Source organism: Chenopodium quinoa, unplaced genomic scaffold (genome assembly GCF_001683475.1).
Source record: "Chenopodium quinoa cultivar QQ74 unplaced genomic scaffold, ASM168347v1, whole genome shotgun sequence".
NCBI lineage: Eukaryota > Viridiplantae > Streptophyta > Magnoliopsida > Caryophyllales > Amaranthaceae > Chenopodium > Chenopodium quinoa.
In genome coordinates this window covers 491,707-518,663 of record NW_018743920.1, presented here as the reverse complement: position 1 = coordinate 518,663, position 26,957 = coordinate 491,707, and the positions used below count along the sequence as shown (strand labels likewise).

Below are 26,957 nucleotides of genomic sequence, written 5' to 3'. Positions count from 1 at the left end.
TCAAAATTTGGAAACCACACAAAAAGTGCAATATGAATCCCATCCTTCCCATTAAATATTCCCATAATAAATTTGGTAAGTCCTTTAATATACAAAATCTTAAAAGATAACCAATAGCAAGATGATACAATACCAAAATATATGGGCAATAAATAAATTTGCATGGCAATATACCAAAAACTCCCCTTAAATTTGGTCCTCAAATCTTTCCATAATAGGTAATCACAATTTCAAGGGTAAAATTGGTCATTTAAATAAAATCAACCTTAAAATACACCTTTTTCTTTTTTAATATTTTTTTTATTTTTTATTTTTATGGGTTTATAGAAGCATACACATACGTTCAACCTTCTTATTCTATCATTCATCAACCTCTCCATAAAAATAGGGATTTGTTAAACATCGCCCGCGTTTTTCTACATAAAGCCCACATTTTTTAAAAATGTTGACATTATTGCCCTTGTTTTAATTTTTACCGAAAATAAAATTTTTCACTCATAAAAAATGTGGAGCAGGACTGGATCGCCGAGTGAAACCGAAGAGCCCTCAACGTCGGGTAGATGCACCGTAGAGACGCCGTTGACGCCGGAAAAGGAGGTACGAAGCCATCTAAAACCACGAATTGGCGGCTGGCGTCCTGCCGGGACGCCGTGACCGTAGTGGTGGCGCCTAGCCAGGACGCCGCCACCGTGGTTCTGGCGCCTGGCCAGGACGCCGCCACCGTGGCCGTGGCGTCTGGCCAAGACGCCGCCGCCACGGTGGCGGCGTCCTGGCCAGGCGCCACCGCCACGGTGGCGGCGTCCTGGCTAGACGCCACCGCCACGGTGGCGGCGTCCTGGCTAGGCGCCACCACTATTTTTTTTTTTTTTTTTAATTTAATTTAAAATTTGTTTATTTTTTTTTTTGTGTTACAATTTTTTTCTTTTTTTTTTTGGTTTTTTTTTGTTTTGTTTTTAATTGTTTTAATTTGTTTTTGTTTTTAATTTATTTATTTTTTATTTTTTTTTTTACAATTTTTTTCGTTTTATGTTTTTTTTTTGTTTTTATTTTTTTGGTTTATTTTTATTTATTTAATCTAAAGTTTTGTTTATGTTTTTTATTTTTGTGTTTTGTTATTTTTTTTTTTTTGAATACTTTTTGTTTATTTCTTTGTTTGTTGTTTATAATTTATTATTGTTTTTGCTTTTGTGCTAATGTTGTGTCAAATGTATTAATTTAATCTACTCTTATGTGATTATATTTATATGTTATTGTTGCAGGATTATGGTGGAGACGGAAATGATTATAGTGGGATTTTTGTACACGATGGTCTGTTCGAAGATGCTCAACAAGCGGTTGATTGGGCGAAACAGGTTGCAATTAGATCAGGTTTTTGTTTAGTAGTAGCAACTCATAAATCTCAACGGGATGGTAGAATGGATCGCATTTTGAGATGCGACCGTTATCGCAAAAGGGAGGAACGAGATTTCAGTCAAGCGATTCGGTTTGATACAAAGCGGAAAGGTTGTGGGTGTCAGTTCAGAGTAAAGGTTCGACAACAGCAAAGGGGTGACGGTTGGGAAGTGAAGAGTTACGGTAAATGGGGGTATCACAACCATGAGATGATCGCATATGAAGTGGGTCATCGACAGTTAAGTGGCCTAAGTCCTGCTGCGAAACTAATTGTAAAAGAAATGAGTGATGCTCAAGTGAAGCCTGCTAAAATATTAGCATCTGTGTTGGAGAAATTTCCTGAAGACCAGCCAAACCGAAGACACATCTACAACGTCAGACATAAATTGAGGTTTGAACGGTCAGAGGGAAGGAACCCTATACAGCAGCTTCTACACCAGGCACAAGCACGTGGTTACCTGTACTGGTTTGAATCTGATGAAGACACATCGGAGGTGACTCATTTGTTCCTTGTGCATCCTGATTGTGCTGATATGATTTCGTCTTGGCCATCTGTGATTCTGATCGATTCAACGTACAAGACAAACAAGTATAAGTTTCCACTGGTTGAGATGGTTGGGATGACTCCAACGAACCAGAACTTTTTGATTGGTTATGCAGTTATGAAGGATGAGACGGTTGCGAGTTACCGTTGGGTGTTGGAGAAGTTGAGAAATTACATCGGCCCAAGTGTTCAGCCATCGGCCATCGTCAGCGATTGTGAGGGAGGTCTCTTTGCCCCTATAGCGGAGCTGTTTCCGGAGTCGAGCCATTTACTGTGCACATGGCACATCAACAAATGCGTGAAAGTCAAAGCCTACAACCTTTTCAACAAGAACTTAGATTCAGCAGAGAGATTGGTAAATGGTAAGTGGCAGCAGAGATTGGTAAATGGTAAGTGGCGGGAAAGGAGTGCGTTTGAGTACATTCGTGGTCGTGGTCGTGGTCGTGGTCGTGGCCGTGGTCGTACATCGTCATCAAGTGGTAGTCAAACTTCTTCGTCGGTGAATATGCCCGGCACCGGTACGGTACTTTAGTTTAATTTACTTTTTAGAGTGTTTGTTTAGTTTTCTGCTAACTTGTTAATTGTGTTTTTTGATGTGTGCAACAGGCAGAATGGACATTGAACATTTTCCATATAAAGACAGGATCCCTAACATCATGATGCCGTTCCTGGACGGGTGGAATGATGTGGTTGCAGATGGTAACTGTGGATTTCGGGTTGTGGCTGATGTGTTTCAGATGGGTGAAGACAACTACGGTTTAGTGCGTCAGTTGATGTACAGTGAAATCGCCTCAAACCGAGCTGTTTATCGCCACGTGTACGGACAGGACTTGGATAGGTCTCTGCAGCGTATCCGGTGGGGAGGAGGACGTTGCGGTCAAAATCATTGGTTCGACGCGCCCCTTGATCTCTTCGCCGTTGCAAACATCTACAAGTGTGCAGTGATGCATTTCGGCCTTGGTTTGCATGGTCGAGCTTACTATCCGTGTACCACGGTTCTGCCTTGGTGTTCGCGTGAGACCGTCACCAGACCGGTAAGAGAGGTTGCTATTGGATTTCTGGGGCCGTCATACAGACATTTCATCCGACTGGACCTGTCACCCGATTTTCCGGTCCCACCGATTATACCAACGTGGTACACCATTCGTACAGCAAGCGTAGAGGGCTGGGATGCGTTATATCATGACCGGGTGCAGCAGTGGAACAATCTAGTTGCCTTTTCTATGTGACCTAATATTGCTATTGCTATGTTTTTCCCATTTATTTAATTTTCGGATTCTAATTTTCGTATTTAGTTTTCCCATTTAAATGTGAACCTGTATTTAGTTTTCGTATGCCCACTAATTACAACTTAAAATAAAAGTTATAAAAACTAAAAATATAATGTCAAATTCTAAGAACTTAAAATAATAATTATAAGAACAGATAATGTTAACTTTTACAAACAACTAGGAAAATGTTTTATAAATGCACTGCCGACATATCAATAATCTCTCTGTGACGCCCACTGCCACTGCTCAAGGGCCCGTTCCAGTTCATCAATAACAGCTCTGCCTGTTGCAGTCGTCATGTTGTCCCTCTCCTCAAAAAGTCTGTGTCCCAACTGCGTCATCTTTCCCATCCACTACACATAACAAAACACATAAAATTCAATAACGACGTATTATGAGACGTATTATATGAAAAAAAACACAACTACAAATGTTTTATGAGACGTACCGCATCCACGGCAGTGGGCGGTGGCACATCATCATCATCGGCGTCGTCGCCGTGGTGGACGTCTCTGATCAACCTCGGGTGCGAGTGCCGGTTGTACCACTCCATGTAGTGCTGGTCACACATGGCAGCCACCCCAGTTGGCGGCCGCTGCAACTGCTCAATCCATATGCGGGCAACCATCGGAAACTGCTCCCACGTGCCAATCATGCTTGCCGGCCATTGGACGACGTACTCCTTCAACGACGCAGATCGGACGGCCTTACTGGGCCATGCTGGTGGAGGAGGAACAACTTGGACATATCCAAGCTGGCGAAGACAGCGCTGCGGCATGTACGCCTCTACGATCTCACGATACTGAATCAGTCCCGTGTAGAGGGTCCTGGGTACCCTATTACTAGGGTTCTGGCCGAAAGGCATCCAGTTCACCTGCACATTTTTTAAAATTAGTAAGATTCATACAATAAACACATCAAACTATAAAAGTAGAAATAATTTAAACACTTTACCTCTAATGGGGACATCCTGTCAAGCAATAACCGTATCGATCGCAGGCGGTCAATGGACTTCTTCTCGACACGCGGACTCCACGCACAGGCACGTGGCTGGCCATCCCCAATAGGAACCGGGTCGCGGTGTGGTCGAAACGCCGGGAAATACTCGTATATCCACGTCTGTAACAACGTCATACATCCAGTGATACCTGCCGCATCAGCCCGGCTCGAGAATCCTAACTGGCGATACATGTACGCTAATGTAGCCGACCCCCAAGAAAACTGGCCTACTCTGTCGGGCTCACACGCGTCAACTATGTCGCGTGGCCTGAGCTTGTTTCCGCTCTTATCCGGAAACAAGGTACACCCGAGAAGAAGAAAAACATATGCAGCCAGCTGTGTGTCCTGCGTCCTACGTGAAGTGGGGTGCAAACATCGCTGCAAAACTGCTGCGATCTTAACACCGCCGTGATCCCACACACCAAGTGCCGCTGTGTACAGCGCAGCCCTATCCACCGCCAACAGCTCCGCCAATAAATCTGCCTGATCCGCATCTGTGACAACAGATGCTCGGTTTCCCTCTACGGGAATCCCAAGGATGGCCTCGACGTCATGCAACATGATCGTCATCTCACCGAACGGAAGGTGGAAAGAGTTCGTGTCCGGCTGCCATCGCTCAACGAAAGCCGTGATCAGCGTCGAGTCAATCCTCTCATGCATGGTGGCAGGAAGGTGGCTCACTCTAGTGGCCCTCAATCGGCCGACCATCTCGCTCTCCTCCGGCCAAGCCTCAGCCCAACTACACAAGAAGTTACAAGTCCTCTCCCGGGTTTGGCATTTCAAAATGCCGCTATCCAAAGCCCGCTCTTGGTCCTCCCAAATACGGGTAGCGATGTGTCCTAGAAAGCTAGGAATCACACTCCCGTCTATAGGTCCCCCAGCCACCTCGCCCCTCACCACCCAAGAATCATTAACGGCCCTCGACCGTTTTCTGCTAACCGCAGACACAGTGGACGCAGATGATGTGCCAGATCTACTAACAAATCTACCATCTCTACCCTTACGCACGTCTACCCTACGCGTCTCATACACATCATCAAGCCTCTGACTGAATGGACCGTAATCATCATATGGTCCACTCTGATCGTCCACATCCTCATCTGCATCCTCCTCCTCCTCCTCCTCATCACCATCATCATCTTCATCATCCTCAGAATAGTGCACCCGTTCTCTACGAGCCGAGGCCGAAATACCACGGGATCTAACGTGTCTGGGCCCCGAGCTCTCCATTGAGTTCATCGTACTTCTCATAATGTCCATACTCTTCCCAGCCCCAGAACGAAAATACGATGCCTAACACAAAATAACAAAACATGTAATATGCAATATAAACATGTAATATAAACATAAAAAAAGTAATTAAAATAAATAAATAAAACAATATACATATGATGGAAAATAAATTAAAAACATTACAAAATATTAACAACCTAAAAATAAAAAAATTAATAACCTAATAAATAAATAAATAAAAAATTGGAAAAAACAAAGCAAAAAAAAAAATTACCCAAAAAAAACAAATTGGAAAAAACAAAGTGAAAAATATAAAATTATAAAAACTTAAAAAAAGAAGAACATCAAAATTTTAAAAAAAATTTATAAAAAAAAAAAGGGAACATAAAATTTTTTTTAAGTAAAAAAACTAATTCAAAAAAAAAAAAAACAAGAACAATAAACAAGAACATAAAATTAAAAATTAAAAAAAAAAAAAAGAGGAACATAAAATTTTTTTAAAAAAAACCAACAAAATTTAAAACAAAATAAAAAAAAAATCAGAAACATAAAATTTAAAATTAAAAAAAAGAAAAACAAATTTAAAAAAAAATCAAAAAAAAAATAATTATTTTCGAAAATTAAATTTCAAATTTAAAACCAAAAAAAAATAAAAAGGCGGCGGCGCCTAGGCCAGACGCCGTGCCGGTGGCGGCGGCGTCTAGCCCAGACGCCACTACCACGGCGGCGGCGCCTAGGCCAGACGCCGGTGCCGTGGTTCTGGCGCCTGGGCCAGACGCCACCGCCACCGTCACGGCGTCTGGCCTAGGCGCCGCCGCCGTGGTGGTGGCGTCTGGCCTAGGCGCCGCCGCCGTGGTGGTGGCGTCTGGCCTAGGCGCCGCCACCGCCTCCGACCTTTTTTTTTTAATTTTTAAACACAAAATTAATAAAAAATACCTTCTCGCCGGAAAACCGCTGTCCACCCGCCGCCTGTGCCGCCACTTCCTTGCCGGGCCGCCTCGACATCGCTCGGAAAGTTTTTTAGAGAGAGAAAGTGGAAGTAGAGAATTGAGAGAAGAAATTGTGTTTTTTACTTTGAGGGCAAAAGTGACAATTCACTCTAATTTTGTGGGCTTTATGTGGAGATTCGCGGGCGATGTTTAGCAATTCAGTAAAAATAAAGAGTCCCACCGCACCACACTCTTTTCTCACACATTGTTTGTGTGCGTGTGTTTGCGCGCGCCTCCTCTCTCTCTCCGCCTCCTCAACCACCACCGCCGAACCACCTTCCTCCTCCTCCTCCTCCTCCTCCTTTCCTTAAACAGAGTATAAACCCGAATGCCGCGACGATAAGGAGAAATCTTTTATAGCAGATAGGGTGGAAGGTGGTAGATTGCATGATCGACCCTCAACAACCTATTTTTTCTCTCTTTATTACCCTTTACCACCTTCCACAATTTTTTTGGTAATTCGCTTAATTACAAAAAAAATTTAAAATTCACAACCCTACTGCCCTACAACCCTTAATCCTTTGACTGGTATGGAGTAAATTAGTTTAATGTTTATGTGATTTTTGTTTATTTTAATCTATTTACATGTTTTTGATGATTAATGATTATATTCTGTGTCAAGTATTCTTGGATAATATAGTGTTTGCTAATTTTTTTTTGTTCATTAGTGTAGTACTACATTAATTAATTTAATGGGTAATCACCAAGTTGTTTAGTTTTTGTGTGATTTGATCATATACTCTGCATTTGATTGTGTTTTTGGGGTCTAATTTTGGTATTAGTTTCTCTGTTTTTTCAATGTTACAAAGGTGGTAGGTTAGCCTAGCTTGACTTGGAGAAGACTTAGAATAAAATCAAAAAAGGGGTTGTCTTTTTCTTTGAAATCCACTTTTCTTGTTTAGGTGGAAATATTTTTGTTCATGGAAAAATAAACCTATAGGAACCTTCTTGCTTTCTTCGTTTCGACTCGATTTTGATGTGATTAATGGTTTATTTACTTTACAATTTACATCAATTCTGATTCTGTTGAGTACTTTTCCTCTTGTACTTTGCCTATTCTGTGGGAGTTTGAGTTTGAGTACTTGTTTTTACATTTGGCGGCCCTATGAATCTGATCATCTGTAAAGGTTCATATGTTAAATCATTCTTTAGCTCGAATTTGTCCAAAAATTGCTCTTCTAGTTACATATCATACTAAATAACTAACTGATTTTGTTTGAAAAAGGGGAAAAAAGTGATTAAAAGAAAAGGCATATGCTGGAGCCGTAATATGGCTTTGAATTTGGCATCTATTTGTGCCTTGTATTCTGACAATGTTCTGAATTAATAGTGTATTCCTGTTATATTGCTGAAGGTATTTCTCACTTATATTGCTGCTCTACTTTACACAGATAAACTATGGTGAGCTTACGAAGGCGCAGGCTCTTGGGACTTTGTACTGGTATGATTGTATAGAACTTATGTGGTTTCAAATTTTTGACACACGTACACTTCACAATGAAGAGTATTGATAAGTTGGTTTGTGTTGCCTTTCAACTAACACCAAGTCTAAATTGTGTGACATTGCTGCAGGCACCGCAGAGAATTCGTTTCTTGCTCCATTCCCTACGTTACAAGACGAAAATGCCTCTGAAAATGCTACATACAGCTCAAACTCTGGCAGTGTGTATCCCATTACTTTCAATGATATGAATTTACGCATTGAGGAGGTAAGTTATATAATGACATATGACTAACTCGTTTATCTTATTGTGTATTTGTGTGTAATATATGTATGTTGCAATTTTTTTTATCAGAGGAGTGATCCATTGGAAGAAATGGAGCCGGTAACAGCTAATGATTTCGGCTCTTCCAAAGATCAGCATATTCAACCAAGTATTATAGGTTCAAATTTGTCAAAAGAGCTGGATACTCAACCTACTATAGGTTTGTCTGCATTCTACATGCTTACTATAAAAAAATAATAACATCCATAAAAGATTACTATAAAAGAACTATAACATCCATAAAAGATACATGTAATTGTAGAAGAATAAAGAGTAGTTAGAGTGATATCTTGTTGGTTGTCATTGTAATGCATTCTTATTTCTAGAGATAGAAGTGAAACGACGAAAGCAGCACCGCAGAAGACGAATACATAGTGAAGAACAATGTGCCATGACAGGGGTTTACTTTAAGAATAAGAAGTGGCAAGCAGCAATAAAGGTTGATAAGATACAAATTCATCTAGGGACAGTTAGATCACAAGAAGAAGCTGCCCATTTATATGACAGGTTTGTGCATATATATATATATATATATTGATCATATAAAAATACAAATATAATCTTAGTGGCTTTTTAGGTTTCTAAATGGTACATAATCATCTACAAGCTTTCATAAACTTCCATTTTGATATCTATACTGGAGTAGAAATGAATGAAAATATATGCTCACTAATTTAGGTCGAATTTGTCGTATAAATGATGATGACAAATAGTTCATTACTCGAGTAATAGCGTTTTCATATCTTAAGCAATGTATATAATGGGATGATTGGGATCTTTTGTTTAAAAAGAAGTACTAGTATGGCATTTTTTATATGGATTTTTTGTGATGTATAGAATGAGGTATCATTTTATTCCATTTTTGATGATTTATTTTTAAAAATGTACCCTCATTTGGCCCAACACAACTTACCTATATTTTAATAGCCACTTGAACTGTTGGGTGATTAACGGCTACTTATTTCCTAAATCTACATGTATAGTATGTATCGGTGTATTGGAGGATATGTAGGTGAATACATGCCACAAATAATGCCCAACACCACTATTTATAGGTGATGTATAGAGGAGGAAGAAGTGTGTGGAAAATTCTACATGCTATATAGATTGCCATATAAATTTAGAATCTTTATGACTATTCGCCAATTTTAAATTATTCTACAATTCTCTATCAATTTCTCAATATACGAGAATTTTCTAGAAATTTTAAATACCTCGAGACATAATTAATTGAACTTATAGAATTTGAGCCATGCTAACCCAACAAAATACACCCTCATTTGGCCCACCACAACTTACTTACTTGCAATATTTAATGGCCATGAATTGTTAGGTGATTAACGCCTACGTATTTTCTAAATCTATGTGTTTTCTAATCTTTACATTATCTTTCATGTTGCCTTTACAATGTAAATACTACTCGTGTTAACATCTTTATGAATTGGGGTGTCAACAAAATTCCTTTTAAAGTGTCAATTTTAAAGACTAAGGCATCCTTGTTTCTGTGCAGAGCTGCATTTATGTGTGGGAGAGAGCCCAATTTCGAGCTCACAGAAGGCGAGAAGCAACAACTTAGAAAGCTTACATGGCCTGAATTTTTGGCGATGACACGCACTGCTATAACTAACAAAAGTAACTACCTTCATGATTTGGGGTTTTAAAATTGGTTGTTCTTTCTTTTTCTACTTTTAAGTCTTTACTGTTTCTGATAACCTGTGTAAATGAATGTTTCAGAAACTAGAAGAGGGCGGGTCACCGGAAAAGCAGCACCTTCATTTCAAAACTCTGTTGAAGGTGAACAAGGAGCAGAGGGATCCTCAGCCTCTGATGATGCAAATCTAGACTCCTAAATGTTTTTTTTGTAGAATTCGTGGCTAAGCATTTGTCGAAAATTACTCTCGATTTAGCAAGGCTGGGAGATATAGAACTTACCTCTGCTGCCAAGCAGATAGTGATGCATAGATTTAGTTTAGCGATTCTATACAGTGATAGATTTACATCAGATTTATTAGCATTTTTGTTGATTCAAATGTATCTAGCTCACCTCACACAGTTAGTAGTTGTTCCATATATTCAGAATTGATATTCAATTACAATTTCAGGCTTTCAGCAGGTGTCGAACTTTTGGCTCTAAGTCTCTAACAGCATATACTTTATTTTTTTCATGCCATTTCTTCTCCCTGGAAATGGAGAGCAAAGAGGGGTGATGGGCAAAAGCAAACAGATGAGAACGCCCGCAGAGAAAACAAGGATCACATAGGGGGTAGATTAGAATGTGTTTTGCAATGGGTTCTTTAGTTTGTTTCACTCGAATTAGCAATTATGAAAAAGCAGTTAAACATCCAAAATCAGCGCGAAAAAAAAAATCAAATAAATGTAATTAATCTATTTTAGAGCAGACCGGCACAAACAGATGCAGAGACTGCTTTCTGCTTCAGTTATCACTAACTCACTGTATTAATTGTTAACAAAGAGCTGGATATGAAGATTCATACAGCAGCAAATGCAACTTCAGCTTCAAGACAGTACTTTATCAACATAGCTAGAGTAAAAATATTGACTACAGTCAGATTACAAATGCAACTACACCATCTATCCTACAGTCGTGATTGCCACTTTCAGCAGTTTCTACAGCATGCTCTTATGTGACATTCTGAATGTACCCTTGGCTTGAGTAGTAAGACCATGCTTTTAAACAGTTCAAACAGGAGGTGGAAAAATGAATCAAGTCAAAAGCTTAATTCTCTTCATATGGTATCCGTCCGGCATATGAAGCATATCAAGCCGCTCAAATGTCAGCATGCTGCACATCAGCTCGGGAATGCATGTTATGTCAGCAACCACTCTAGACTATTTCACAAACGGTATGCCTGAAGGTACCCTCTGGGCATATTGTCCATAATCATTTCCAAAAAAGCGCCTCAAGTAATTCTCTTCATATGGTATCCGTCCAGCAAAGAAACGCCAAACTACTAAGGCAAATGCTATGGTTGATATGGGGTTAATGAGAATAATCTGAGTACCTACTGACCAAATAAGAAAGCCAGTATAACCAGGATGGCGTACGAAACGATAGATACCATGGGTTATCAGTTTATGATGCTCTTCATGCTGTATTTTGATGAGGTGTGTGAAGGACCTTCCAGCTGTCAATATTGCCATTTTGCGTATGATTTCACCAATCACAACCAACACAAGACCCAAGTTGCTTAACCACCAAAATTCCTTTAACCTAGGAAAGAATGAATATTCGACCAAATATTCTACCAGTGAGAAAAGCATGGCAAGTATGTAGTGCTTGCTTATCAAGAGAGACTTGAGGGTCACGTTCCTTTTCCCATGAATAGTGATGGCTAGAAAATATTCAGAAGTGTGAAAGAAGAAAATTGCTAAAAACATTTGTGATAGCTGTCTGCTAGCAGTATTGTGGAACATATCCATTCCTATAAAGCAGGCTAACATGTAGAATTGACAATCTTCAATTATAAAAGCAATGTATGCAAGTCTTGCAGAGAACAGAGCCCTAACTTTAACTCCAATACCTTCTTTAAATCTGTCAACAAGGAGAAAAAAAAATGTCAGAATTAAGATTTGGTGCTATATGAAATCCAGACAGTGGAGAAACAGCCATGGGATTGCTATCTAGATTAGAAAACTGATATCCACGGTAAAAGGCACCTAAACTTACAAGGCAGAAACCTTATGAGAGGAAAGTATAGCAGCCACACATGAATGCCAGAACAAATAAAACATACATTGATAAGCATAAAATTGTTTCAAATTTTGATGCTTTTTAATAGGTAGGGAAAACAAAAGAAGGGCATTCAACAGGCCCTCAAATAAAAATATTTTAACAGAATTTATGTAATGTGAAAGCATTGGAGTTACTGTAATCCCTATACTTGAGTCTCTGGATATAGAATTTTGCTGAGCTCCAATGACACTTTTAAATGTGTGCTATCTTAAACTCCTAATTCTATCTTTCATTATTTTTATTTGTTAGAAGCTTACCTATATTACTTGGATACAATAATAATAATCATAATTAAAAAAAAAAAAAAAATCAGTCATGTTGCTTTTTATTTATGAATGTGTGCTATCCTAAGCTCCTAATTCTATCTTTCATTTACCATTTTTTCTTTACATAGGCTAAGGTAGGTGATGATATCAGTCACGTTGCTCAGTTAGATATAATAGGCTTCATAGTTGTGTATACATCGATATCACAGCATCCCAACACCACTGAAGACTCATTTTCTGTGGAGAGGTAAAACAGGGTATTCCATAGGTGTGCTACTGTGCTTAATCAATTACTATCCAGTTTGCAAAATTAATCATACCAGGAGTAGTACTACTAAGGACTAGGTAGCTGAGTATAGATTAATGGGATAGGAAACTTTAAATGCAACACTTGAACCCAGTTCAGTAATTTGGTAACACTTAAATGAACGAGATATGCCCTAAACTGGGCCTAAAGCGCACATGAAGCATTAAGAAAATGGAGAGCTTTTTCTAAAACCAACATTTCTATTACCTGAACTTCATTTTTAATTGATCCAAATAGTAGTCAAATGATGCAGAAGCCTGACTTAGGCTTGTAATACAAAATCTAAAACATGAAACTACTATTTCTTATCGTATGCAAACATGAAACTACTATTTCTTATCATATGTGGGAATGCAACATATATGGCTTCACCATTCATTCAATTTAAATATGAATAGAGAACGGTACTCTAGACTAGTTTGCATTTAAAATATGTACTAATAATACCATCACAATTTATGAACAGCATCCACCATAAAACACCCAGATTGTGATTTCCTACATATAAGTGAACTCTTAACTGCTCAAACAGATCAAATCAACTGAAGCACAAGCAATATGTAACACCCTTTCTGGAAACCAACCCATTAGACCATCGACGGAACAGAGACAACTACATGACTATAGCAAGCAAATTATTTAGGCTCCATTTTAAAACATTTCAGGTTTGTCTACTTGGGCTATGGGCCCCTTCCCCTATGGCCATATAGACATTATATGTTTTTAAGCACCATATTCAATAAAATGCTTAACTTTTATCCCAAAAAAGAAAAAACACACTCACTAACATACACACTCGCATTAAATCTGTAGAATCACAGCATATATTATGACGTGATGGAGCCTTAAGATCCCGAAATGCAACTAACAAAGAGGTGGAGATCCTTAAAAATTCAAGATTGGCGAGATCTTAACAAAAGATTGAAGGTGATTGACTTAAACATCTTGAAAGATCCGTTCAAGAAAACATGTAGAGACGTTAGGTGCTTTGCTTCTTTAGTTCTTTCAACCTAAGCACTTAAACCTACCCACTCCATTGAGAATTTAGTAGTTATGGTACTATTTGAGAATGTTAGGAAAAAGTTGTCGCCATTCCTAATATGGTATTGGTTTATCATTAGATTTCCCAAAAGGCCACTACTTAAATTATGTGATAGTGAATTGTTAAAAATGACATAACTAATGTGAAGGATATTTCTTTAAAACTATGCCATATAGTCTCAAGAGGGATTGGGACAGTGTCAAAACTACTTGTAAAAGAGGGAGTATTAATTATCTAGGATGCTTTGATAGCTTCACCCCTAGAATAAAGTTTAGAATTTGATGCCTTATCATCAACATCAAACCACACATCCACCCATATCAAGAACTATCCCATTATGAACAATAGGGCCATAAGGGAGACTTTCAACTGATTTTCCATTCACACTGCCAAATGAATTACGAAGGTTTTCATCAACAATGCGGAGCACAAGATATAACGGACACCTATTCAACTATTAAGTACAAAAACAATGTCTAAAATAACTTTTCAGCAAGTTCTGCAGAACAAAAAACTCCGGGTACAGGTACAGCAATCAAACACACAAATATTAACATGAAATATCCAACATTGCTCGAAAACGAGCCCATCGAATAATCACAACTAGGCTCAAATTCCACAGTGCACCTCTATTCTATGTGTTACCTCATGGGATCAATCATCTCCTCCACCCTCAACCATAAAAGGACCAGCATAAGCTATAAAGCCAAACAAAGGGTAAAACACTTTCCCTTTAATTCAAGTTTTTGGTTTTTCTGAATAATTGTCCAAAAATGCAAATTACCCACATAAAAGCTCTAATAAAGGAGGAATTAAGTGCTACAATTACCCAGTATTAAGCATCATATTTATACAGCACCATATTACTTTTACGATTCCAATATCATAACCAAGTAATACAAATATCAAAAAACAAAATCAAGAGTGCAAAACCTAAAGATTGCATCTTGAAAAACTAATCGTACTAAACTAGCTGAAAAACCCCAAATCCAAATAACGAAAATCAAACCCAAAAAATGAGGTTAATTTTTCTATCCAACGCTTAAAGAAAGAGGGAGGAACAAGAGAACAAACCTGGATGAACACCCTATGCAAGGATGATACTGAGATTTGTGATTTCGCCTTGCAAATTTGAGGGCTTCCTATAAATTACCAATTTTTGTACATCAACTTTCTGGTAGCTGATTTTTTGCAATAATGTTAATAAAATAAACAGAGAAAAAGCGAAGTAGATTAAGTGACTAATTGAGTGGAAGATCCTTATAAAACGATGAAACAAGTGACTGAAAACCTCTTATAATCGACACCTTTGACTTTTTTCACTATTTTGAATCTTTGTTTTTTAGGATTGTATAAAACACAAATTTTATCATGAAATATATGGTACATAGATATTTACATAAAGTTTTATAATATTAATTTTTTTTTACTAATATTTAATCATATATATCTGAGGTCAAATTGATGTATTAGCATTTGTGTCAAGTTTGACAATGTCGATATTTTAGAAACGGAGGACATACTAGTATAAAAATATAGAATAAGTAATTAAAGACAAGGAATATTAATTGTCATGATGGTAGGAGTAAAAAAAAAGAGCTAATCATCACCATATAAGGTCAACTTTATTAGTGATCTTTCAATACGAAGTACAACACAAACTATTTCGACCCTATTTGACATGTGGATTAGTTAGTACGTAAGTACGTTGACTCGATACAAATTTTCATAGGCATCTTCCAAGGTCCAACCTATTGGAGCATAAGCCAATTCAGCCTGACCTGTATCTATCAGTAAACCGAAAAAATGCCTTTTAATCTTAAGCACCAAATGACTATTTCAGGGTCCCAAATATTTCATTGGAGATTACTAGATTAGGTATGTATGTCGTAGATTATATATTGATACATGCAAGAAAGTAATAAACTCGGCCCTGGTAATTTAAGATTACAAGCTTCGTCCCCGTTGAAACCACCAAGAGTCAAATTGGAATTATGTCAAGAAAGGCCAAGGGTTGCTTGCCAGTATATTGTTGGTTATTGCCTTATTGGTTAAGACTCGAAATAAAAGTGTTTCTTTTGTCTATCTGTTCACGTAATAGAGAGTGAAGAAAGCACTTCCAGAACATAAGTTGTTCTCCTTTGCAGGTTTGAAAAAATTTCATAGTGGTAGTGACCTAGTTAATTCTAGCTATCTGGACATCATTCAAGCTCTCATTACAATCAGCAAATTTCAATTTCCTCTAATGCCGAGGTTTAGGTAGTAGAGAAAATCATAACATTGCTACGCTTGCAAAAAAATAGGGGGGCAGCTGTATGGCTTGCATAGTTACGATGACTTTCGACTAGAGCTAGCAAAATGGGTAAACAAGTTGGGTTCATGTATGGTTCTATATCGATTTCAGGTTGTTCACCATATACATTTAAAATACTTATGATCAGTTGGTTTGATATATGTTCGTTATTATATCAAGTTCAGGTTTCTCTCGGTAACTTTGAGTTGGATCCATATTGTGTTGTCATATCGTGTCCAAGATTGCCAACTCTAATTACGAGTCTTATAATCAAATTCATTGATTGCTCATGTTATCAAGGTTTGGTATTATCCCAACTCCAAGAGTGCATATAGTTCAGAAATTCGTTAACAAAAATACTCCCAAGAGTATAGCATTACTGCATTTAGGGTTTGATGGCAGGGTGGGTAACATGAAGTAAAAGGAAGGATTTTGGAGGTAGGGAATGTCTATTGTGAGTTCTACAAACTAACAAGAATAAATATAGATGAATTTGCACCACCCAAACAAAGAAGAGAAACATCAACTTGGGTGAGGTCGTTGGAAATCAATATTTTGAAAAATACAGAGCATGACAAGCTTTTCTCAATTTAGTAGACGGGCAATAGTTCATGAAAACAGACCAGGATAATATTCATAGTCGAGTACCATATCATTACAATCTTGTAACTCTACTCTAACCCACCAAATTCACCTTGTGATACTACTATTTATAAAGAGATGAACGTTCTTCATTTCATCTACCACTGCCTCCACAAGCTTGATCAGCTAGTATCAGACTTGTCAAGAGCTGCAAGAAACAATCCAGTTTAGATAGCTTGTAAATGAAATATTACCTAAAACAAATTACAGATAAAACGACTATGGGTTGAGTGATAGTGTGACACTAATACTCAGGTGTTGACTGGCAGAAACAAAATAGGGTATTGTGCCACCGTATCCAACAGCTTAAACTTGCCCCAACCAAAGGTAGGAGGTCATATCAGGTCATGGAAAAATGATATTATCTTCTACAACAAAGCCAAGTCTTAACTCTGGAGTCTTTTTTGCACACTTGAAGCAGGAAAGAATATTTGATAGTGTCATCAATTATAGGAGATGTGTTTCCAATTTCCACATAAAGAAGTTTAGATTTTACACTACTCTAGCTTCAAACAAGCACATACCATCAAACAAACACCTTGTCTAAAATTTTCTGTAAGGCAGATTGCCAATCAAAATTAAGATCCATGTCAATGAGAAGATTGAGGATAAGATGACCTCTTATACAACTCAATACAAATAGACTACAGATAGAGACAATTGCACAACTAAACCAAAAGGAGTACTCTTATGCTCTAAGACAACAAACCAATAAATTATGATCCACTCATTGTTATTAAATTTAGAACACTTAAAAGTCCAAACCAAATATTTCATTGGATTCCTTTGCGAGTTTACGTCTGCATATAACCAAGCCCTTAGAATGCACATGCCACATGGTATGCAGATATATACATGAAAGTGCTCTGAGTGCGTAAGTGTAAATGCATGTGTGAGCAAGGGAAAATAAGAAAATTACTGTTGTAGTTCAAGAGCTTCTCAATCAAATCAACATGGGTCATGAGCATCCTCCTACAACAATAGCGGACCAGCCCCAATGCATCAAGGGCATCCCTGTGCAAATGCAATGCAGTCAGCAACCTCTGTTATTTGTAACCAATACTCTGTACTATTAAAGAACTATGAGTTTCAACCTCTACGGGAACTTCAAATCATGCAGGATTTTGTATAAGAAACAGAACGGCAATACAAGGATATTGTCAAATCACAAGACTACATGAAGCCTACATGATTATATCAACAACCATGTCTCTAAGCTAACCTCTCCCCAAGATCCCAAGACAGACACAAAGAGATAAATATGTTCTTTGGGCTCTTCCAATTTTCCAGGCCTTCTTAGTATACTCATACAAGCAACTAAGCAGGCGAACCTTAACTTGGTAAACCAACAAGACTATGTTAGCATACATTAAACAATTATTACATTTTCAAGCCTCGGTCTCTCCAAAACATGCAATACACGCACATTTGGAAAACAGGGGGTTGCTGACAGAAGAATCAAGGAAAGAATGATTTGAAAGTGGTAAAATCGCAACCACCCAAACAAAACTTACAAGATAATGAGCAGAAATTAGATAGTCATACTATATAATAGTGGAAAAAATAGTTCGTCAAAAGCAAGGAGGTTCTTGACAAGTATTTCATCCCATAATTTGGGATTCAGCTCTTATCCAGTAAAACTGGAATCAGCTTCACTATACCTATATTCTAACGAGATTTTTATGACAATCCGGTTCACACCCCGATTCGATTTTGGAGCCAAAGTTTAAATTATAACAACAAAGCAAAAAAAGTAACATTCATTCACATGCATAATTCCATCAACAAAAGCTTAATTAGTCGAACAATTAACCTAACTACATTCAACCAATGCAAAATATGAATTGCGAAGCTCCAATACCAGAAACTCAAAAACTCATTCAAAATCATACACAAATTTGCATAAAATAAACTCAAAACTAATCCAAATACTAGCTGTATAAGCAGAAATTAACCCAATTAAAATAGAAAGTGGGAAGAAAAGTAGAAAAAATACCCTTCAGTGTAATCAGCTTGAAGAAGGTCAAGGTAAGTGTCCCATTTATTTCCGATCACCTGGAAAACATTCAGTCCCAAAATTAATAAAATTTTTTTTAAAAAAAATTAGGGTTTAAGAAAAACCCTAAATCAAAAATTGGCCAGCAGATAAACCCTAGAAAAAGAAGAAGGCGCAAAGACAGGAAGAGAAAGACGTAACCTTGCCACAGGTGAAGCAGCGAACAGGAATAATCATTTTGAGCTTCTTTCTCTCTCTTCTCCCGCTGCTTCGCCTCTTTCTTTAGGCTTATGTTGAGGATGCAATAAACTGCGGCTTCGGCGGTATATAAACTAGTTCTCGTTGGAATTCCGCGGTATGTCAGGATTGGAATAATATGACTTTTGGACGGTCTTTTAAAATTCTAAAAATAAAACAAATTTTCAATTAGTTTAAAATAAAATGGCCTTTGACAGATATTTGTTCTACAAAAAGAAAAAAAAGATCATTAACTTGTTAAATTAGACATGTGTCTTACTATGATTAGTTAGAATTGAATTATTGGTTTTACTCAATATATTGCTATTTCAATTACTAGGTTCGTTGTTGCATTGTCATTGTTTAAAATTGAATTATTGGTTGAACCCAATAATTACTAATTCAATTAGCGTTTTATCTTCAACTTGTATAAAAATTTGATATTTGCAAGTATGAGGTGTCACTCGACTCACCCAATCGAAACCGACCTAAGCAAAATACGATTTAGATTTCCACGATCTTACCGAACCCAACACAGTTACTTGCATTTACACATTTACTTGCAAATGTTGATGTGTACAATAATTTATTTTTATTTTTTTTGGTTCACATCCCTTCTTTTTCTTACCAACCCTTGAACCTTGTCCTTGTGCAACCAAGCAAATGATTATGCCAACAAGACACAAGGAGGGTTGGTGACGTGCACAATAGAATGGAAAAGTAAGTAATAAAAGAAAACGAAGCAATTAAGAAATTTTGATATTTTCTGCCATTTCTATGGAATTTGCTCAAAAAAAATGAAAAAATTAATAGACACAATATAGAATTTGTTCAGTATCATAACTATCATTATCAAGATTTAGCTAAAAGTTACATACACCATTTGTTTCAAAATTAATATCGTTGATCGACACATTTGTTTACACACAAACCCAATTCAAAAGGGTTTTAGAAGACTACAAAAAATGAATCAGTGTTCCAGAGGCTAAAAAATTACAAACAGCACTAAACCAAGTTTAACTAGCAAATCAGATTTGTCCGAGTTTGGATTCAAAATAAATAAATTGTCCGTGTTTCTCATCAAGGTTGTGCGGTTGTGCCTAATTATAATTAGTATTAATTCTGCAACTAGACCCTTTTTTAAATCAAACTTTCCCAAATTGCCGGAGATTGCATAAACTGATCAATCGGAACCAATGTCAACTCCTTTTTGCCTCAAGAAGTCCTTCGCTTCGATGACATCCTAGAAAAAAAAGGGACAGCAACTTAAGTTATAATAACCGCAAATACACACACATACACACACAAAAAAATAAAAAATAAAAAAATAAATAATAATCAGATAGGGACTTCGCACTTTGGCAGATGCAATACTTCAATACAGACTTGAATATGCAATTTCTAGCAATAAAAACAAGTATAATAACATGCATGATATGCTTCAACTACCACCATAGGCATAGTATCCTTCTCCTCATCATACTTTAAAAGTACAGGCTAGAAATACCCAAATTCCTTCCAGCCTTTATTTTTTATTTATTTATCATCCATTAATTTGCGTACAAATTGTCCATGTGTACATAAGGATATATCTCACTAGGACAATTATTAATCCACAATTCTTGACAAGCTAAAGGCTCTACACAGGCTAAATGATGCGCAGCTAAGTTGCCCTCACGGTTGACATAGGACCAAGAAATAAAGTTAAAGGAAGAACAGACATCCAAAACATCTTCAAGCACATTATCTAAATCCGAAAGGAAGATAGAGCCCTTGAAAAATTGTGAGATTATGATGCGGTTGTCAGATTCAAGAATAAGATCCTTAATGCCATATTTATGAGCCAAACGAACTGCAAAAAAATAGCTTCACATTTAGCAATCTCAGGGGACCAACAACCTCTCATCTATCTTGAGCTTGCAAATATTACAGCACCCAAGTGATCCCTCGCCACTGCAGCAAGAACAACCCAGTTGCCATCCTTGAGAGATGCGTCACAATTGACTTTGATCAGCCCACTGGGAGGAGCTGCCCATACAGCCGGGTTCTTGCGCTTCCCCTTCACAACACCCCCATAAATCTTCTTATTATACTTGTTATAATCCTCACCAAGCTGCAGCGTTTTCATAATAATGACATCTTACTTATAATACTTGTATAATCCTCAACAAGCCGCAGCATTTTCATAATAATGACATTATGAGTAGTATCCTTATTGCTGAAAACTTTGTCATTACGCTTCTTCTAGCCTTTAGTTACTTCCCATACATTTAAATATTTGATTTCATGCAAAATCTTGAACAAAGCTATAATTCCTAGGAGTACTTTTTTCTAAGGTTGCCTCTATAAGCGAAGCTCTTGTTGGGAAAAATTCTAAGTGCATACCAGTGGCAAGATCAACCTATACTGAGAGCATCCGGTAATCAAGAAGCATCTAGAAAACAAAGGCAGTTTATACTTTTGTTTCCAAGTAATTCCTGTATAATGGAACTGTACCTATTAAGTGAATTGAAAAGGTTTTGTAGTAAAAAAAAAAAAATCATGGTTAGATCTATACTATAACTTCAAAGCCGGACAACAGTATGCAGCATTTAGATATTTTGGAAGAGATGAATTTTGATGTTAAGGTTGGGAGAAGGGGAGAGCTGTTAAATAAAAAGCATCCCTCATATCTTGCTATCCAACCAAATTATTAAAGGCTTGTTTGGCATCGTTTTTTGTTTTCAATTTTCTGATTTTTTTGGAAACAAAAAACCACATGTTTTCACTTTTCTGTTGTTAGTTTTCATTATTATCATGATTTTAATAAGTTTGACTAATTTTGATTCATCAAATGACATATCAATGATTTTGAAAACCAAAAAAATAGAAAACCATAGTGATACCAAACGGATCCTAATTTCCTACTTAAATAAAAGTCACCATTGCATTTCCAACAAAAAGAATAGATATCTTTTCTCATAAAACGCAAGAAAAATGAGCGTCTGCTTTCAGCAATTTTAAGGCCTCGTTTGGTTGATAAATAAAAACATGAGAAGTTGAAATTCCTAGGAATTGAAATTCTTTGGAGTTGTTTGGTTGACAAAATCATGGGACGCAGAAATTCCCATGAATTTTCACTTCCCACAAAATGGGGGTATTTAATTACCTAGGGAGGCTTAGGTAAGTGGAATTTCCCATGGGAATTTCCACTTCCCATGGTTAACCTAACACAATTTAGCATTTCCTAGGAATTCCAATTACATGGGAATATACATTTCCAAGGAATTTGCATTTCCCACATTCAACCAAACGAGGCCTAAGTTTAGAAAATTCCAGTCCCCTTTGAAATTCTCATACAAGAGTTGCCTCTCTAGTCTCTACCCCCATCCCATGTCCTTTTTAGATGCAAAATAAGGAACGAAAAGCTTCACTTTTAGGCCAGAATCAGGAAAACAAAAAATAAAAGAGGGGTTTAAAGATACCTGTTGTAGCAACACTGCTTCTTGGGGGCAGGTTGGAAAGCGCATCAAACCGATGCCAACCATCAATAGGCCATAGCATGCCAGTGATATAATCAAGTATAAAGGCAGCTGGAAAGCAGAAAGAAATGATAATTGAGACAAGTATTAATCTTGTAAAAGTGCAAACAGCAAAGGAGAGTCATATAAAAGACAAAAAGTCCACACAGAACAGGTAAATACGGAGACGCACCAGCCAAGTCTGGCTTTGTGGAACTATTGATGTATGGAGGAGACCAATCCAGAATGCAGCAATGGCCACCAGTATAGACAAAATCTTCACAATATGCTTCATTTATTTAAAAAGAAAATGCTGAGTCCTGAAAATGAATCACCATGCAGAGCTAATTTCACTCAGTAGATGAAACCATTATTATGTCCTTTTTTTCAAAAGGGAGAAGAGGGGGGAGTCAAATTGGTAGCTAATTTTACTCAGTAGATGACAAATCAGTTAAGAATCATTAATCAAGAATTGCAGCAATGGCCAACAGGATAAACAAAACCTTTAAATACAATTTATTCAATAGTAAAAAATCCTATGTACTGTGAGAGAGGAGGGCAGTCATATTAGTAGTTGATCCCCCCTCATTAGATAAAGGAATTTGTAAGTAAGATTGATATAGAAGGATACAGGATAATAAGGCATTAAGTCATTCAAAGCAAGCCACGGTGCATAAGACAAGCCAAGGGACACAGTAAGAGATAAACCACTTGGTGCTTAAATATGGACACAACTTAATGAACTGCTGCCATCAGATCCTAACAAATTTTCACAGTCATTTTAAGAAATGAACTCAAAGCCCTTGCGCAATGTTCAGATATCATCATTTGGCAGCTCAGATTGTGTTAAGTTCTAAAGAATAGCAACCCTCTTACAAATTACAATCCCACATGAGATCCCAAAGCAAAACCGTCGCTGATTCTAATCGATAAATCTAGGAATTCACATAAGTTGATACAGGACTGAGGGAAAAGGACATATTAAGATAACTAGATAAGCAAGCCAAAATACATAGGACAAGATATAGTCGGAAATAAACCACATAATGGCTTGACGCTAATTATTGTCAAAAATCAAATAAACTGCTGCCATCAGATTCTAACAAATTTTCATGCCATTTTAAGAAATGAACTCAAAGCCCATGCGCAATGTTTAGATATCATCATTTGGCAACTCAAGATGTAACTCTAAGGCTATAAAGTGGTAATATTCTCTCCTCATCCTTATAATTGAACAGAAGTACAGAAACCTAAATTTGTCATAGAAACAATAAGCCTCGCAGCGTTAACTTTGGTATCAAAACTTCAAAATTTTGACCAATACAAATCCGAACTTATGCTTTATGAACTCTTCGTGGCAATCATAAATTCAAATTGAATGACCATATAACAAAATTTTCTATCAACACAAATTCCAAACCATGTTCTAAACTTCTTCATTTATAATCATATTGTTGATGTCAAATGCTCAGGTTGTGAACATAATAAAGGTTTTTATTTATATTAGTTAAGTCCTCATTTGAAATAAATTATTGCACAGAAATCCATATTTAAAGGGTCCAATTAGCCAATTTCAAATGATATCTTAATATGCTTTAAGCAGTGATACAGTGACTATTCTCCCAAATCACCCATCAAGTTTCTAGTCTTAACCTGAGTAGACAAATAAATAATAAATAGCTTACATGAATAAAATCACACGAATCAATAAAGAGCACCCAGTTATAAGTTCATACAGATCAAATTCTTATCACCATCCTTTTGACATAAAATTGGGAAATTTGTCACCGCCATCAGATAATATAGTCATTTTTCTTTACATAGCCTCATCAATAGATGAGTTCAAAGCCCTTGCGCAGTATGTATATTTCATCATTTGGCAGCTTCTAACAATTACTCAACGAACATGTCATAAAAAATAAAAATAAATCTCAGACAGGCAAAACAACTGAAAACAAATCACTAGGTGGTCGTGAAAAACAAGTTTCATGTAAGCAAGGCTACCATTATTCATAGAATTAAAAACTGTAAGAAATAGAATCAGGCCCGTCCCTGAGGCAGGGCAGGAGGGAAAAGAGATCTAATTTCATATTCAATTATCTCATAATTTTAGGGATATTCATAATTTTCTTTTCTTTTGGTTATGATGTTTCATAATCTAAGAATTTAGAACCATTAGTTGAGATTTACGAACCCTAAACTTAAAGCACTGATAGCTAAATTAGATTAGATCAAATATAAACCCTAGATTGTGAAATTGATATGATGATAACAACAACAAACAGCTTACCTTAGAAGCTGCTTCAATGGGGGGATACCAGAATTAGATTCAGCGGAGAACGCTTCAATGGAGAACGTAGAGTCGCGCTTCAATGAAATAACTGAGAGAGGTAGGAATGGAGGCCTTGAGCCCTTTTAAAAGCCATGACCCGCTACAGTTATAACATGGGTTAGATCCGTCTAATAAATTAATAAGGCGGGTCTTTATATGATCATTTAATTAATAAGGGTTTTAAGTAAGCCTGTTTTAAAAGTATTGATTTTCCTTGATTCTTCATTTCTCAAATATTATTTTCACACACTAAATCTTGTATCAATTATTTGTTAGTTTTTTAGATTTTTTTTTTAATTTTAAAAATAGTTAAAATTACATTAATTAAACTTAGTTTACAACGAACGAAACAGTAAAGTAACATAAGGGGTTTTTTTTTTTGTTAATGACAATGTAGTAAGCAAACGGGAAAACAAAGACTACTTCTTTTCTCTAGCGCTACAAGTTAAATTATGAGTAGTCTTAAAATGAATACAACTGCACTTAGAACTAGAATTACAAATACATGAACTATTATTAAGCTTCTTCCTTGGATGTTCGGAGAGATTCATTACCATACCACCCTTCCTCTTCGTACCTGCATGAAAACTGGACTTAATGTTAGAATAGGCTACATTAAGAAGCACACTCTTCTTCTTCGAGCCCTTTCTCTGGTTCTCCACTTCTGCAAATTGGGATTGTTGGCCATGGCTTCACAAAAACTTTTTCTCCTTGACTTACTCTTGAACTTGGGTGATGAAAAAATGTTGTCCTTCCTAAGAACTGGCCCACTGATGTTGTCTTTCATATCTAGGTCACGGACTTAACGCTCCTTCAATTCCTTGTTACACTCAGCCTTTTGTTGCAGATGAACATAATTGAATTTCACATTAACAAAAGCATTCTCCTCTCCATCAGATGATGACGACTTTTTTGGACTGGTGTCATCATCATGGGTAACACTCGAAGTGGGTATCGAGTGAGAGACCGCTGCTCTCAAACTATGTTTATGGGGGCCTCCATCATGATATGGTCTTTAGGAGTGAGAGTACGTACCCTCAACATAGACATTAACTGTGGTTGATAGAGCCACAACTCTTTCCCTTGCCTCAATTTTTCTAAATCTGCAGGGGCAATGCTCAAGTATGAAGATGGTTTTTTCTGATTGGTAAACGATACCTTAGCTTCTGGAAGGCCAAGATTTGAACAAGGCCTTGATTTCGAGTTTTTCAACTTATCAATATTCAAGGGGTCTCCATCTCCCTTTGAATGTGACTCATGACTGCCAGCTTAGTAATAGAACACTCCTCCGTATTCTTCTCTTCCTTGGACTCTACAAGTTTTTTGCCATAGTCCATCATTCTTTCATTGGGTAGACTTTTTTGTTCATCAACACACTGTTGGGGGTGCATTCTCTCCTCAAATCTTAACTCCTTGCCATCAAGATTTTTCCCAAAGCTAACTTGTTCCGGTCTTTTCAATTTCTTCACTATTTCTTTGTTTTTTGGTTCTATCTCCATTGCTAACTTGAAATCATCAAACGCTTTCTCCAAAAATCCCAACTTCTCTAACGCTACTCCTCTCCTAAACAAGGCCTTCACGTTCCTTTTATTGTACTACAAAACTAGAGAACAGGAAGTAATAGCAACACTATACTTTTTGAGTTTAATTGCACTAGCTGCAATATTCAAATGCAGGTTAATAGCAAGTTCTTTTAGCTTAAGACTAACCTCATGCATATGAGCATCTTTACAAATGGCACAAATTATAACACATAAGCAATTTGATACCCTTATTGTAAAGCACAAAAGCAGAACTAAAATCATTCAATTTGAACAAGGAATTCGCCTCTTCCTTCAGGCCGGACACATACAAGATAGCCCTTTCTGGACTGTTGGTTTCCTCAAACATCAGTATCATCCTCCTCCAACTCATCTAGGTGATGCAACATTAAAGGTCCTAAACTTAAAAATTCTCCCATACCTTAAAAATACCCAAAACAGCAAGATCCAAACTACAACGAGCTAAAACTGCACAAGCAAGCAACACAGATGCAGGCTGAGAAACAAACAAAGGGAGATAGATTCAATGAACTTAAAGAGCACCTAGTGACGGCGGCCACCCACAGATTCTTCGAGGGAAAAAATCGGAGCCAACTAAACTCTGTGCTGCCCTTTAACAAAAAGAAAAGCTCGCCGGCGACCTACGGAGGTCAGCTGCTGCCGGCGAGCTTAAAGCCGTTGAAATGGCAAGGGGGAGGAGGGAGCAGAGTCTACGAGGGAGCAGCTTGTCTAACCATTTGTGGACTATTTCAATACTTTATATCATTAGCCCCAAACTCAATGGCCAAAATTAAAAGTTGAGCTTCCTAAATCAATGTATATGTAAATTAAAAGAGAAAATAATTCTCTTAAG

General features: G+C 37.1%; 6 protein-coding genes across 7 annotated transcripts; 2 read left to right on the top strand and 4 right to left on the bottom strand.

The window, feature by feature from the left end:
* The first annotated feature begins 2,370 nt into the window (after positions 1 to 2,370).
* Positions 2,371 to 3,226, top strand: LOC110687769. The gene is made up of 2 exons (XM_021864403.1): positions 2,371 to 2,454; positions 2,543 to 3,226. The coding sequence occupies exons 1-2, from the start codon at positions 2,442 to 2,444 to the stop codon at positions 3,163 to 3,165; spliced, it is 636 nt and encodes a 211-aa protein (XP_021720095.1). The 5' UTR covers positions 2,371 to 2,441; the 3' UTR covers positions 3,166 to 3,226.
* A 91-nt stretch (positions 3,227 to 3,317) lies between these two features.
* Positions 3,318 to 6,503, bottom strand: LOC110687768 (protein MAIN-LIKE 1-like). The gene is made up of 4 exons (XM_021864402.1): positions 6,376 to 6,503; positions 4,162 to 5,499; positions 3,656 to 4,081; positions 3,318 to 3,560 (listed from the first exon to the last, which is right to left on the bottom strand). Exons 1-4 carry the CDS (start codon positions 6,442 to 6,444, stop codon positions 3,420 to 3,422), a joined length of 1,974 nt encoding a protein of 657 aa, XP_021720094.1. The 5' UTR covers positions 6,445 to 6,503; the 3' UTR covers positions 3,318 to 3,419.
* A 101-nt stretch (positions 6,504 to 6,604) lies between these two features.
* On the top strand, positions 6,605 to 10,315 carry LOC110687766 (ethylene-responsive transcription factor-like protein At4g13040). Of its 2 annotated transcripts, none has more exons than XM_021864399.1 (7): positions 6,605 to 6,956; positions 7,820 to 7,869; positions 8,001 to 8,137; positions 8,225 to 8,354; positions 8,521 to 8,701; positions 9,705 to 9,826; positions 9,929 to 10,315. In XM_021864399.1, the coding sequence occupies exons 2-7, from the start codon at positions 7,827 to 7,829 to the stop codon at positions 10,042 to 10,044; spliced, it is 729 nt and encodes a 242-aa protein (XP_021720091.1). In that variant the 5' UTR covers positions 6,605 to 6,956; positions 7,820 to 7,826; the 3' UTR covers positions 10,045 to 10,315. The 2 variants fall into 2 exon arrangements, with proteins under 2 accessions (XP_021720091.1, XP_021720092.1); XM_021864400.1 differs by lacking the exon at positions 6,605 to 6,956 and adding an exon at positions 7,275 to 7,555.
* Positions 10,316 to 10,608: 293 nt separating this feature from the next.
* On the bottom strand, positions 10,609 to 14,901 carry LOC110687767 (protein-S-isoprenylcysteine O-methyltransferase B-like). The gene is made up of 2 exons (XM_021864401.1): positions 14,638 to 14,901; positions 10,609 to 11,747 (listed from the first exon to the last, which is right to left on the bottom strand). Exon 2 carries the CDS (start codon positions 11,654 to 11,656, stop codon positions 11,045 to 11,047), a length of 612 nt encoding a protein of 203 aa, XP_021720093.1. The 5' UTR covers positions 11,657 to 11,747; positions 14,638 to 14,901; the 3' UTR covers positions 10,609 to 11,044.
* Positions 14,902 to 16,365: 1,464 nt separating this feature from the next.
* On the bottom strand, positions 16,366 to 18,854 carry LOC110687765 (DNA-directed RNA polymerases I, II, and III subunit RPABC5). The gene is made up of 4 exons (XM_021864398.1): positions 18,696 to 18,854; positions 18,495 to 18,553; positions 17,418 to 17,512; positions 16,366 to 16,646 (listed from the first exon to the last, which is right to left on the bottom strand). Exons 1-4 carry the CDS (start codon positions 18,729 to 18,731, stop codon positions 16,621 to 16,623), a joined length of 216 nt encoding a protein of 71 aa, XP_021720090.1. The 5' UTR covers positions 18,732 to 18,854; the 3' UTR covers positions 16,366 to 16,620.
* A 698-nt stretch (positions 18,855 to 19,552) lies between these two features.
* On the bottom strand, positions 19,553 to 24,659 carry LOC110687764 (dolichol-phosphate mannose synthase subunit 3-like). The gene is made up of 4 exons (XM_021864397.1): positions 24,522 to 24,659; positions 22,425 to 22,551; positions 22,196 to 22,303; positions 19,553 to 19,974 (listed from the first exon to the last, which is right to left on the bottom strand). The coding sequence occupies exons 2-4, from the start codon at positions 22,524 to 22,526 to the stop codon at positions 19,915 to 19,917; spliced, it is 270 nt and encodes an 89-aa protein (XP_021720089.1). The 5' UTR covers positions 22,527 to 22,551; positions 24,522 to 24,659; the 3' UTR covers positions 19,553 to 19,914.
* Positions 24,660 to 26,957: the final 2,298 nt, after the last annotated feature.

Bases quoted from the DNA above. Each gene is read 5' to 3' on its own strand.
- LOC110687765 (XM_021864398.1), bottom strand. From the start codon at position 18,731: ATGATTATTCCTGTTCGCTGCTTCACCTGTGGCAAG. The intron at 18,554-18,695 runs GTTACGTCTTTC...AATGTTTTCCAG, and splicing joins GCTGCTTCACCTGTGGCAAG to GTGATCGGAAATAAATGGGA. The intron at 17,513-18,494 runs GTATTTTTTCTA...GCATTTGCACAG, and splicing joins CAAGCTGATTACACTGAAGG to GGATGCCCTTGATGCATTGG.
- LOC110687767 (XM_021864401.1), bottom strand. From the start codon at position 11,656: ATGTTAGCCTGCTTTATAGGAATGGATATGTTCCACAATACTGCTAGC.
- LOC110687764 (XM_021864397.1), bottom strand. From the start codon at position 22,526: ATGAAGCATATTGTGAAGATTTTGTCTATACTGGTGGCCATTGCTGCA. The intron at 22,304-22,424 runs GTGCGTCTCCGT...TCTGCTTTCCAG, and splicing joins CACAAAGCCAGACTTGGCTG to CTGCCTTTATACTTGATTAT. The intron at 19,975-22,195 runs GTATCTTTAAAC...TTTTTTTTCTAG, and splicing joins AAGCAGTGTTGCTACAACAG to GATGTCATCGAAGCGAAGGA.
- LOC110687768 (XM_021864402.1), bottom strand. From the start codon at position 6,444: ATGTCGAGGCGGCCCGGCAAGGAAGTGGCGGCACAGGCGGCGGGTGGA. The intron at 4,082-4,161 runs GTAAAGTGTTTA...AAAAATGTGCAG, and splicing joins ACAGGATGTCCCCATTAGAG to GTGAACTGGATGCCTTTCGG. The intron at 3,561-3,655 runs GTACGTCTCATA...TGTTATGTGTAG, and splicing joins CGCCCACTGCCGTGGATGCG to TGGATGGGAAAGATGACGCA.
- LOC110687766 (XM_021864399.1), top strand. From the start codon at position 7,827: ATGGTGAGCTTACGAAGGCGCAGGCTCTTGGGACTTTGTACTG. The intron at 7,870-8,000 runs GTATGATTGTAT...ACATTGCTGCAG, and splicing joins GCTCTTGGGACTTTGTACTG to GCACCGCAGAGAATTCGTTT. The intron at 8,702-9,704 runs GTTTGTGCATAT...GTTTCTGTGCAG, and splicing joins GCTGCCCATTTATATGACAG to AGCTGCATTTATGTGTGGGA.